The sequence below is a fragment of the Falco cherrug genome, chromosome 7 (genome assembly GCF_023634085.1).
Source record: "Falco cherrug isolate bFalChe1 chromosome 7, bFalChe1.pri, whole genome shotgun sequence".
NCBI lineage: Eukaryota > Metazoa > Chordata > Aves > Falconiformes > Falconidae > Falco > Falco cherrug.
Genome location: NC_073703.1, coordinates 21,549,186 through 21,561,923, shown reverse-complemented (window position 1 = coordinate 21,561,923; position 12,738 = coordinate 21,549,186). Strand labels below are relative to the sequence as shown.

Sequence of the window (12,738 nt, the reverse complement as noted above, 5' to 3'; positions counted from 1 at the left end):
AAAGAATTTCTTCCCAATACCCAATCTGAATCTTCCCTCTTGCAGTTTAAAGCCATCACCCCTTGTCCTGTCACTACAGGCCCTTGTAAAAGCTTCCTTGTTGGGCCCTTTAGGCACTGGAAGGTGCTGTCAGGTCTCCCTGGAGCCTCCTCTTCTCCAGGCTGACCAACCCCAGCATCTTTCCTCAGCCTGTCCCCGCAGGAGAGGTGCTCCAGCCCTCTGACCATCTCCATGGCCCCCATTTTTGTTAGGCTTGTTTTCCTTTTGTTCTTATTGCTTACCCTGCATCTAGGTTGGAGGTTACAACCCTAATTCCTAACACAAGGAATATGAAGGTTTGGCCAGGACCTTTCAGTTTAAGTTGGTACACATACGTAATCAAGTTCTGGTATTCTGGTATTTGTAAATTGCTTACCAGTGTGTCACACTTTAAAATTACTCAAAGGAACTGCTCAGAAGTGCTCTTCCTAGAGGCTGGAACCTCCCAGCTTTTCTTTTCAGGGAAAAGAAATGTTCCAGTGCTCACACTTGTAGAACTTGGTTGTTCAAAATCAAAAGACCAATAGTAACACAAGTGCAATTAAAAAAAAAAATCGTCATAACGTTTATGTTAAAATTGATAGCTACATATTTGGAGTTGGCATTGTGGATTTGTGTATTTACAAAAACCTTTAATAATCTGGAAACTGTTAGCTTTGGAAGTTAGTTCTAAATTTACAAATAAGATAGCTATATTTTTCTGAATTATTGTAACCTACTGCCTCCCTGGGATGTTTCACAACAATGAAGCCTGAAATAAAAGCCTTTTCTTTTCCATAGTAATTTGGTTTTGGAAGAGGTGGTTAAAGGAATAGGAGGGTAGCAAAGGAGATTCAGGTCTCTCCGTCTTTCATGAACAGTAAGCCAAACAATTCCAATTCCAAAATTTCATTACAGGCCTTAATCACAAATGAAATGTTTCAAATACTTGTACCGCTTCCAGTAACCTCTTTCCCTTCTCATAAAATTCCCCCCAAGGAGAGTAAAGCTTAAATGCTGAGGGGTCTGAGTGCAGCACCATTTATCTACCAAAGTGGAGACAATATTGTTTGTATTCAAGCATGAATTCCGATGACATTTAACAGAGTTAATTTTATCTTTATTTGGTATTATGAATTTTGCCTCATTCTGTTCACTCTGTTGCTTTCTTTAAAATGCCTCTCAAATTTCACTGGCACTGGACCGTTGTTGGTGATTGCCGCCACATGCCTGCCTCGCATAAAAAACATCTTTATTACTTCAGAAAGTATATATTTAACAGTTTGCAGATATTTGCATCTGACTCGGAATTATGGCAAGTAATACTCATATTGAGAGAGCTGTTCATTTGGTTTTAATGAGCATAAGCTACAGCTTGCAGTTAGGGAACTACTTGAATTTAATAACATAGCAAATAAATTGTTGTACTGCTCAAATCCATTCTGTCTGGGTAGTTTGATGTGCACTAGTTAATATGAGTGTGGGAAAAAAGGGGCCTTCTATAGTGTTGTCGGTGTCTTGTTTGCATCAGCTTCAGTTTTAAAACACCAGCGTGTTGATACACATTCCAGCAACAAAATTTAAGCAATACAGCAATACATGTTTGAACATTTATTGATGAGGTGTAAGGAAAGAATACACTCTTGAAGTCTGCATGCAAAGAAGAGAGATCCTCCCACCTCTAACATACAAATCATTGCAATTTTCATTCCTTTTTTATAGTGGCTGCTGTGTGTCTGATATAAAATAGTTCAATGATGAAATACGTGTCAAAAGAATTTACTCGGTGGTCACTTTGCTAATGTTGGTATCATTTCTTCCCTGCAGGTATTTCTGTAACAAAGAAGACTCATACATGTAAGTAATATCTTTTGATTTGGCCTTCTTTTGCAAATGGAATTTGTGTTAGGCTGTGCTGTGGCGCTAAGATTATTAGGTGTCGGTCTGGTCTGAGAAGGCTCTGTTTTGCAAATTCTAGTGGGTTTTCTGCTTTAGAGCAGTTCCAGTCCTCGCCTGAAATGTCGTCTAAATGAATGTACAATGCATGTGTGTGTTTGTATATGTGCGTGTGCATTTGCATATGCGTTAAGTCAGAGAGCAGGAAAAGAGAGAATTCTTTATTCTTGGTTTATTTGAAGAAAGACAGAATTCCTTATTCTAATGTGTGTACCTTACAGCTAGCTGATAATTAACCTATCCAGGAAATACAGGTGAGGAGAATGGCTATATTTTTATGTCTGTTATATATACAGTATGATTCAAAGAAAAATAAATTATTTAATTTAACGTCTTCTGTCCCGTCCTATGCATTAATCTGAAAGGTAAATTGTTCTGTGCTTGTGCTTAAGGAGCTCTTGATGAAAACAAGGAGGTTGCTGTTTTGCTCTCAACCACATAAACAGTCCTCATAAATGGCAACCTTGGAAATGGATGTGGATGTGTGCATTTACTTAGGTATACATTTATTCTGAATCTTCTTCAAAGACATCATTATTGGGGATCAACTCTCATCTACTCTGCAGTGAGTTAAAAACACAATTCCAAGAAAATGGTACAATTTGTAGCTGAAGGAGATACACTGAGTTTCTTTGGATACTGTGGAGGTTTGGAAATCTGGTAGTGCAGGAATTTTATTTGCCCAAGATCTGAAAGGAGTAGGCTAAAGCTGAGGCTATTAGTCTCATGAAAACCTTCTACCAAAACAGGTGGTAGGCTGCACAAAATTGACAAAGATATATGTATTTTAGCAGGGTTATGCGTTTGAAGTATGTTCACCGCAGCTTCTAGGGTTAAAGTGGTGTCTTGAAGTGTCTTATGTTAATTTCATTCTTACTTCATTCCTGGTTTAAAAATATTCATGTAATGAAAAATCTTACTTGAGATTATGAATTCTCACCGTAGAGTTACAGAATACAGTTGCTTGATTTAAGAATTTCAAATGAGAAACTGACTTGTATGAGTTTTGAAGCAAATGTTAAATGTCACAAAATTTTAGAAGCATGATGGTCCTCCTGTGCCTAGGTGGGCTTGCTACTTAACGCATTCTTAGTGTCACATCCTCTTTGGCTGAAATGCGTATGTGGTTTCCGTTGAACGTAATGCAAGCTACAGGTAGGCTTCTGAGGGCAGAATTCGACCCTTACGTTTTTGGTGAATATTTGAGCTCATGCTGACTGAGATTGACAGTACAGGAGACTGAAGTCCTCTGTATATCCGCAGGCCAGGCATTGTACAGACAGCTTCCTTGCACAGCCTTGCCCATGAGCTCAACCCTGGCCTGGAGCGACCACCCTCTCTAGAGGTGGTAAGTAATTCGGTGTTTTTGCTAGCTCAGTCTTGGGCCTCTCTTGTATAGAGGCTAAGACTGCACATGGTGGTTTGTAATGCTCCACCTGGGAGTCAGCAGAAATCTCCCTATATATTTTGTGTGCAGCAGTGCCATGTACTGACCTGCTAGAAGGGTCACATCTCCAGTTCCAGTATTCCGTAATTTTTGTAGGGAAGATTAAATAGTAACCACAGACCTAAAGAGTGTAGGAAATACACGCTCTTAAGCCATACCCGACTGATAAAGTGTTGTCATCGTGTATATCTCAGTGGATGCTATGTTTGAGGCTTACGATGAAAAAAAGATGTATTCATCAAATGTATTAGATGATTAGCTACTGTTCACCATATATGGCCTTTAATCTAGTTAAGACAGAAATTAGGGTCCCAGCATCTTCTGTGCTGAGAACTCTGTTTGTGCTATTCTAAGAGAACTGTCAAAGAGTAGCTCCCTGATTTTTTAATCAGTTGTCATGCAATTGCTGAAGCATGAACAAAAAAGTTCCCTGAATAATAGGAAGATAAGCTTGCCCATTAAGAAAGGATTAAAATAGAAGGCGCAATATGCTGTAATTGGCATGATGAAAATGCTGGGTACGTTTGCTAGCAAATATGTATGAGGTTTCATTCAGTTTTGGTTGAAGTTCTTTTAGAATTCATTCCTGTTATGACAAATTTTCATAGAGCAGGAATTAATGTAAATTGTGCATCTTTGGCATTTCGGCACCATGCACAATAAGCATTTTTTTTTTTCCTTATTGCTTAGAATTTTTGTTATTATTGAATAGAAGAAGTAGACATCAAAATTCACAGGTTTGGAATGACTTGGGGAAAAAATAAATTGATAGAAACACTTAAAGGCAAAAATTGCAACTCAAATATGAGTTGTTAACAACAACAAATGACAAGGAATTTTTGTTTATCAAATCAATCTAGAGTTTGCCTATCACTTTCTCAGTGTAACATATCCAAATTAAGTTACATAGAGTAGGATCTCTGCAAAGGAATTTCAAAAAACATTCTCACAAACACCTTGTGAAGTGTATATACGTTGTCTGCACTACCGCTTAAGAAAGATGGATGCAGTCATCTTATTCCAGGTTTACAATGTATGGCTTATGAGGGTGTTGACTGACTATAAACTAGCACTTACTTCTAATGACTTTTTGGCTTCATTCGTGAAGTATGACACCACAAAGTTTGAGACGTTATGCATTTGAAACTTCAGATTAATCCTTTTCAGACTTCATCCTTACAGCCATTTCAATTGTGCAGGTTTTGGAATTGGTGGTGGTCAGTCCCCACCACTTAGTTCTTCCTGGGTTTATTGTTTGATATTTTGGGTATATTTTACCCCCTTCTTGGCATAGTCTGCCACAAAAATGTTCTGTCAGCTGAAATTGAACTGCTGTGCTGATGACAGGTGCTCAGGTCATTTCTGAATCAAACAGTAGTTCAGGATTCATACACATGCAATATAGTGCTGAAGAAGTATAGTTCTATCATAATGTAACTAGCTAAATAAAACCTCAGAGATTTTCAGTCTTCTTGATTCAGCCAATTTTATCCCAGTATTCTGTTTCATTAGCTGCTTCTCCACATCCTCTCTTTGCCAGAGTTTGAGCGTTACAAAACCTGCCATTTTTAAACGGGGACTGTATTAGTCTTCCAGGCAGCACTATAAAGAGTAAGTTTTGTCCACCTCAAAATGCAGTTTCTCCCTCAGTAGATTAAGCAGGCTTTTGAAGTGAAAACTCATGTCCTCTGTCTATTTGAAGAACTATTCTCTCTTGGCCTCACATGGCGATTTGTTAGGTTAACCATCACCTCATACAACCTTTACTCTAGCTAAGCCAGATGGTAGAGGTCAAGTCCTATCTCATGTTCCATACAAAGTGGGACTTCTGGTGTTTCAGTTCTTTTTTTGACTCAAGAAAGGTATGACTGACACTTAGATTCTTTTCTGATCATTTAATTTGCATTAATATTTGTGACGCAACCCTCTTCCTCTCGTATTTCATGCTCTTAATAGAAAAGTACTCAAAGTGAGTGATGACTGATGCACAGCTTCAGCCTTTCTGCAAATTCAGGCAGGCATCATTGTATCAGTGATAATAAAGATCTGAAATTCTGGCAAACAGAAGGCTGCAAAGGACCTGGCATTTATACCTACTGACTTGGGTTTATGCTCAGTCCTGAAGTGTGTAGTATTTTATTTCTCCCATCTTAAATCTAAATCCTGCCACACTTCATGTAATGAGTTTGATGCCTCTCCCAGAACACTTGTGACTCAGAACTATCACACAGATAAATCGCCTTATTTTTCTCCAGATCATTTTTCTATCCTGGCGCTGACTTTCTTAAAAGGTTTTGACTTGACTGCCTATCAAAGTAAGGGGTGTTTTCCTGTGGATGCACCCGGAAGGCTAATACTGCAATGAATCCACGATGTAACGGCACCTTCTTTCTCTTGCCATTTAAATTGTCATGGGCCTCAGTTAGAAGCTTTAAAGGAGTTTGATTACATAGCTGGAGTCCATATCTGCATAGACGGCCAGGTACCTTCAGTTGTTTGCTTACCTGACATTACCTGAAAAAAGACAGAGATTTTCCAAGCCTTCTTTTCACGCAGTTTTCTGTCTGTGTCTCCAGCAAGTCATGCAAGAGCTCCTGCCATCCATCGGTACGTTGTTCTGCAGCACAAAAAGAGTCAGGAGCCCTAGCTCCTAGTGACACTTGCTTGTCAGTGCAGAGGCAGGGGCCTGGGGGGTGCTCCTGCCTGGACTCGTGCTACTTCCATCATTGGGTTTAACTTTCCAGTGGCAGTGCACCTACAGATCACTGTCAACACGCAGCGTGGGTGATGGCCCTTTGTGAGCCGAGTCCAAAACTGTTTGACAACTGCCTACTTCATACAGTTATCTAAATTATCTAAATTGACTAAATTATCACCGTTTGGCGAGAAAGTGCATGTTTCTCTGGGCAGTCCCAGTGATGGACAGCCGGACTTGGTTCCTATACCTGGACGAGCTCACTTTTCAGGGAAATTTAAGATTGTCTGACCTGTCCAGTCTGTTCTCTCATGCCTTTATGATAAGGATTTCCCTTATTGATAATGGAACTTTTTAGTTGTGCTACTTTACCACTATTCTCTCCTAAATCTCTGACTCCATAAAGGCTGCTGCAAAATGATGTTCAGAATGTATACCTCACTCTCAACTTAAACATATGTATATAGAATACTTCACATTGCTTCCTGAGGTAGAATTAGGCTAGGGCAGCTATACCTTCTCCGTACCTGGACAGGTTTGGTGTGAACTGTCACATTTCAGTATGTCACCACTCCTTGTTACCTGCTCCCTGAGCTACCGCAGATTTTGACACTTGCTTCTTTATTCTGTGTCGCTGCCTGGTAGCATGATACTGGCAGAAGTGATGTCTGGCAGTTGTGCTTTGTGGATTGCATTGTGGTAGGTGCAACAGTGAAAAAGCCACTGTTAGTGATCCGTGGGTTGATTTTGTTCATCCTTTATTATCTCTGTTTGCTTATAATGCAAATAGATGTACTTGTGTATCATATCTGGTACTGTATTTTATATTTTCATAAGCCAAGATATATCCATCCAGATTTAACAGAAAATACTTATATGAAAACCCTCTGTAGATTGAGAAACCTTTGTAACTTTAAGATATTTGCCCCTTATTTCAGACTTGGGACTTATCTGCTTTTTGCCATTTGCCAAAATAGTTATTCTAGAGTGATTTTTCATAAACAGTTATATCAGCAGGCATCTCTGTATGAATTCCTTGACTTTAGTTGGAATATCCCTTACTGACACTGAAATTATCCTTTCAGTTAATTTCTGGCAGATAAGAAATGTTTCCAAAGGTAGGCACTGATTTTAATGACATGAGCTTCTGCTGGCAAATTAAGTGAGGCTTGTGTGCTTTTATTTTTTGTCACTAAATAAAAGCATTTGCATGAAGAGCTGGCAGCTTTGTTGGCAGAGGGTAGAAGCAGACCAATCCCTTCTGCTATCTGAGATGCCATACCAAGCACCTATCCCAACCCCTTCCCGCACTCCCGCATCAAGCTCTGGGACTATTACTACACGAATCTTATAGTAGGTGTTGGTCTAGAGCAGTACCTTGACTCTGTGTACTTCAGTGAGATTTACGCTCAGGCTAAGTGGTCAATTCATGTTTTGAGTTTACACTGCAATTGGAAGGTTTGATTACACCATGGGAAGGTCAACTTGGCTGTATACTTCCTACTATATATAACAAGTCCTCAGAAGTTGGAGTGTCTCAGTAGATATCCATTATCCTGACAAGCCCTAAGCCTTTAACTGGAGCCTGGAGCGCTGTACCTTCATTGCTGCTGCTGCAGCACGACTAGCCAAAAAAGTGAGTGTCTTGTTCTTTGGGCATAGGCACACTTTTGGTACTATCTGGAGCAGAGATCCATTCCTAAATCATGTCCTTCATATCTTTGGCTCTGAGCAGTTGCACATTGCTTGTTAGAAACTGGAGCTGGTTTGGGACAGAAGACAGCTCTTCAGCTTCTCAGATGTCCAAATATCCTAGAACTATTATTTGCCAACGTTCTACAAGCATATTAAGTTTTGCAGCTTAATTGAATTCAAGACCTGGATTTCTCTTTTTCTCTGATTTTACTTTGCACATTATATTTATAGCTACTGCTAAAGATTTCTCAAAGTTTGTTAGTGATTTTGTTTAATTGCATTAAAGGGAAAAACAACTGTTGGTTTGGGGTTTTTTTCCTGATCTGGTTTATAATTACTTAGTATGTCTGCTGTGCATTGTACTGTTTACTTCATCTCATGCATTTTGTGTGCTGGCTAAAGTAAGTAAAGGATACTTTTCCTTCACAAACTAGGAGCCTGCAGAAAACTGATGGTTAACAGGCTCTGCTGTTAGCACCAAGGCCTAAAGAGAACAGGTGAAAACTAAACCCTGTCCCCTGAGGCAAATAAAATAGCTGTTTGGTCCCCTGTGTGTAACCTCCTAATAACTTTACTGGGCAGCCTTAAGATCCCTTGGGGGCTTCTCTGCAAGAGCACTCCCTCTCTTTGTTCAGATTGCTTATTAAAAATGATTTTATAATGAAGTTGCCTCAAATAGCAGCTACTTTCCTGCTTGTCCTTGAAGCACTGTTTGCCCTGGTGAAGAATCTGAAGACAACTATCTAGGGCTTTTCTCTTGTTCAAAACTTTTACTGAACTACTGCTACACTTGAAATTTTTTTTTTCCTTTTTTTCCTGTGAGCCAAAGCAAACCTCTTCATCAGCAGCTAGATATTGTACCTTTAATTCCGCTTCAAAGCCATCCCTGTAAAAACTTTGGTTTTGGTGCCAGCATTATCAATCGATCAGTTTTATTCCCTCCCACACTATGTTAGTGACTTGTTTTACCCGAGAGAGAATGAATGTGGCCTTCTTGTTGTGATGGCCAAGTTACTGAGTACATGGCAAAGATGAAGGCACTGTCAAATAATGAGAAGAGGAGGGAATATTTTTTAAATCATGAAATGTTTTTGGCTGGCTTGGAAGAAAGAGTACGCAAAGTCACAATGCTGCGTGTGAATGTGTGAGTTTCATGACATGGATATAGGTGGAAATCTGTGGATGCTCTGGTTCTTCATGGTAGGTCTGTAGCAGTGAAATATTTTCTCTTTGAAAGTTCTGTTATTCGTGAGCGAGACTGGCCCTTTGCCCATGTGGAAGCAGCTGTGGGTGAAGTGTCAGCAGAACCTTTTATTAAAGCATGTTCTGTGCCCTCACAGAGTAACTGGTCAGAGGTGAGACAAATCTGGTGCCTCTAATCTTCTATTAGCTACCCAAAAGCTTGGCTTCTGCCTGGGCCCCAACTCTTTGGCACAGTTGGAAGGAACATTTCATTTTCTCTAAGGCTGATAGAACAGGCAATTAAATGCACTGCCCTGGAAGTCCCATGGGGAACTCTCTCTATTAGCTGCACTTGAAGCTAATGTCACGTCTCTTCTCTGGTTCTGTTCTGAGTATATGGAGCAGCTTCTGTCTGCATGGGATTTTTTGGCTGTAACCATTAATTATGGACTTATTTTACTGTGAGTTTTCTGGTAAATACCTTAAGGTAGGTTTTTCTGTGCCTCTGTAGCAAAGCAGGATGCAAACTACAGCAAGGTACAAAACTGCGAACAGGTAAAAATTAATTTTGGCAAATAAAGACTGATAAGCATTTGCAAAGTTTTAATCCTCCAGTATCAAAATGTATGTGTGTGTGTGTGGATTATAGTTGAAATACTTCTGAATTACAGCTACCTAGCAAATTCAATTAGACGAGGCAGAAGAAAGGTCTTAAATTTTGCAGGTCTTTTTCTGGAGGTAAGTCCTGACCCTTTTCATACCTCTAATATATGCTAGTAGAGGTTACAAATCAATACATTCCAATTCTGGTCACACTTCACTTCTTTTTCTGGTCTGTTGTGTGGAAGCATACAGGATAGACAGAGACATTCTCTTCCATGTTTAAAAAAATTATTTGGAGGCCCATGTTTTAAGGAATGATGAAGTGTTGGGAGAACATTAGGAGGTTTCTGATATTAGACACCTGAATTCTGTCAGTGTGGTTGATGGGTATGAAGCGATTGTGGATGTGACTCAAAACCAAATTTAAACTGTTTATGGACATAAATTACCTTGGGAATGTCTGCAGTGTTCTCTCATACCCAAGTCTTGCCTTATAATTCCCTAGAAAGTTGTTCTTACACTTCTAGTACCCTTCTCTTTTCAATCTCTTAATTCCTAAGGCCATTTCTCTGATGTTAGAAATACTGAATTGTCATGAACACCCCAACAGAGAAAGGGTGGGACTGATCTGAAACCTATTGCAGCTGCTGTAAGGGTTTCTATTGGCTGAACCTGGCTTTGATTAGCCCTAAAAACATATGCTCTTTTTTGTTGTTGTTCTTAAAGTCTCCTGTCTTTAGAACTCTTACAGCTGTTACATGAAGTGAATGTTTCCAGCTTGGTAAGAACAGCCATCCACAATTTTGGTATGGTCATTGGTTACAGAGAACTGTGTTATGGGCTGAATTGACAACTCTAAAATATGTGCTACTCTCCACATTCTTAAGACTTTAATCCAGCTTTGAGAGCAGTAGAAGTTACTCTTGGCAAAATCATGAAGTTAAGGTTTTTTGCTGTTTTTGAGTGACTTAAGCACCAGAAAACTGACAGATGAGGCTGCTCCAAATCTGCTTTTGTATCCTGGATACTTTTCAATGCAAACAATATGAAAACCAACAGGACGTGTTACTGCTTATGACTTTCTTCTTTGATAAGTGTGTTGCATATTTTGGTTTTGAGTAGTCTGAGGCTAGGCAGCTCAAACTATGCGTAGAGAGAAATACGCTGGACGCCTGACTACATCCTTTGCAATAGGTTTCAAAGAGGTAATTGTACTTACTAAACAAGTGTGCAAGATTCTGTCAGTTGGATTTGAACAATTCCATAAAGTCACCTCAGTCTTTACAGAAAGGTAAGTCTTTGTGAAAGGATTGCTACTGAATACAGCAAAGTGTTTGGATTGATTTAGGATTAAAACCTGATCTTTAGGCCTTGTTGCCCATTTGTTCAAAGATGAAAAATCGAAGTGTTTTCCCAAAGTAGATCGTTTATTCCCATGGATGTACCACTGCTACTTTCTCTTCACACACTGCGAAGAATCTGTCCTTAGACCTTTCTGCTCATGTTCATTTCACTTTATGACGTTGTTTCTTATAACACAATATTGAGTTTTTGTTGTAGTAAGGCTGAATTCTAATGATTCTAAAGCAGGCTCAGTCATATGGACTTCTCAAAGATTGGTATCTGAACCAAAAAAAGCACATTTTATTATCTGAATTTTGAAACCAGGGACTGATTCCATCATTTCTAATAGACTCATTTATTTGACAGTGCATTGCTAGACTTGTGCATTTGCCATTCTTTAACAACTATTGAACCTGAAAAGGGCTTTTTAATGTATGTTGATGGCTAACCTTATTAGGACTGTAAAAATATTGGAACTTTTTGCAATCTTCCTCTGAGAACATCAACTTGGAATTACTTGAATGTTGACCCCAGCTGGGAATACAGTTTCATGCAGACAAAATATAAGGCAGCTCCTTAACGGCAGATCAAGTAGTCCCTCTAACTCATACTGAATAGCTTGTTTCTTAATCTTATGACCAAATGATGATGGTATTTGTTTTAAGAACAGTTTTGCTGGTCAGAGTTTTTCTCCCTCCACGTCTCTTAACATGATGAAGTAAGTAATTAATGCTCACCTAAAATGGACATAAAGCCTCAAAGTGCAGTGTGGGTCAGTCTGAACAACTGAAATTTGCAGTTGAAAAGTAGAATTAGAAACAGATTAGCCCAAAATTACATAGAATCCCAGTGGAATTTGGGATACTGACTTTTTAAATTAAACTTTCTTTCTTCGTAACAGTTGAATAGTTTTGAAGTATATTGGCAAAACGCTACGTTTTTGTGTATATTGGGTAATTTGGAGGGGTGGGGAGCAGGCAGGGAGAACCGTTCAGACGTTTTTTCAGAAATCTTGCCAGGTACAAGTTATAGTTAAGTAGGAGTACAGGTGATTCTTGGGTTTTATCTGGATCAAAAGGTAAGGACAGATACTTTGGTTTGAGTTTCTGAGTACACAAATGCCATCTTCATTTGCATTTGTAATTTGCATGAGGGGTGGGAAGATGGTCATCAGCTTCCCTAAACTATGCTCACATACAAATTGCCTATGCAAAATTTTTCATTAAACTGAAAGACTCAACCACAGTGCCTGGTTTAATTTTAGTATAGGGGAGTAGTTGAATTACCTGTTAAATTTTAATAGTTGTATTTCAGTTTAAAATATGAGAAGAATTCATTGTACGACAAAACACTACAATCTTTCTGTAATGCCATAACGGTTTCCTTTCAATTAACTGTATGTGTGCTATAAAAGCATAGCTAAAATATGCATGATTTGGCATATACAGATGTGCTAATTAGCACACATTCAAATAATTTTTTTTTGACTATGTTATATACACAGAAAAAGAAAGACAGACAGAGAGGGAAAGAGTCAGTATTAGTAAGCACCAAAATGATATTCTCTAGTCTGAGTACCTTTGAATTGCAGTGTGAATATCCTTTACTACTATATTTCTTGCTGTTGTAAGACTTGTAGAAGCTAGGTTTGGTCTTTAACCCCAAAGTGGTCACTTTGCCTTAAATTGCTGTGTTGTCTAGTTTTGTGTTAACTTTGTTGAAGGAATAGATCTCAACTAAACAGAAGTTACAGTTTTAAGGGATTGCAACTGGGACTTCAGGAAGCTTACTGCCAGTA

At 38.9% G+C, this 12,738-nt stretch overlaps 1 protein-coding gene across 2 annotated transcripts in view; it reads left to right on the top strand.

Annotated features, from left to right (window-relative positions):
- Nucleotides 1-12,738, top strand: part of RORA (RAR related orphan receptor A) — a 384,590-nt gene that overhangs the window by 262,386 nt on the left and 109,466 nt on the right. For both annotated transcript variants that reach the window (XM_055717422.1, XM_055717425.1), the window contains exon 2: nt 1,846-1,875. In XM_055717422.1, the coding sequence (XP_055573397.1) occupies nt 1,846-1,875 (30 nt within the window). The remainder of the gene's footprint in view (nt 1-1,845; nt 1,876-12,738) is intronic.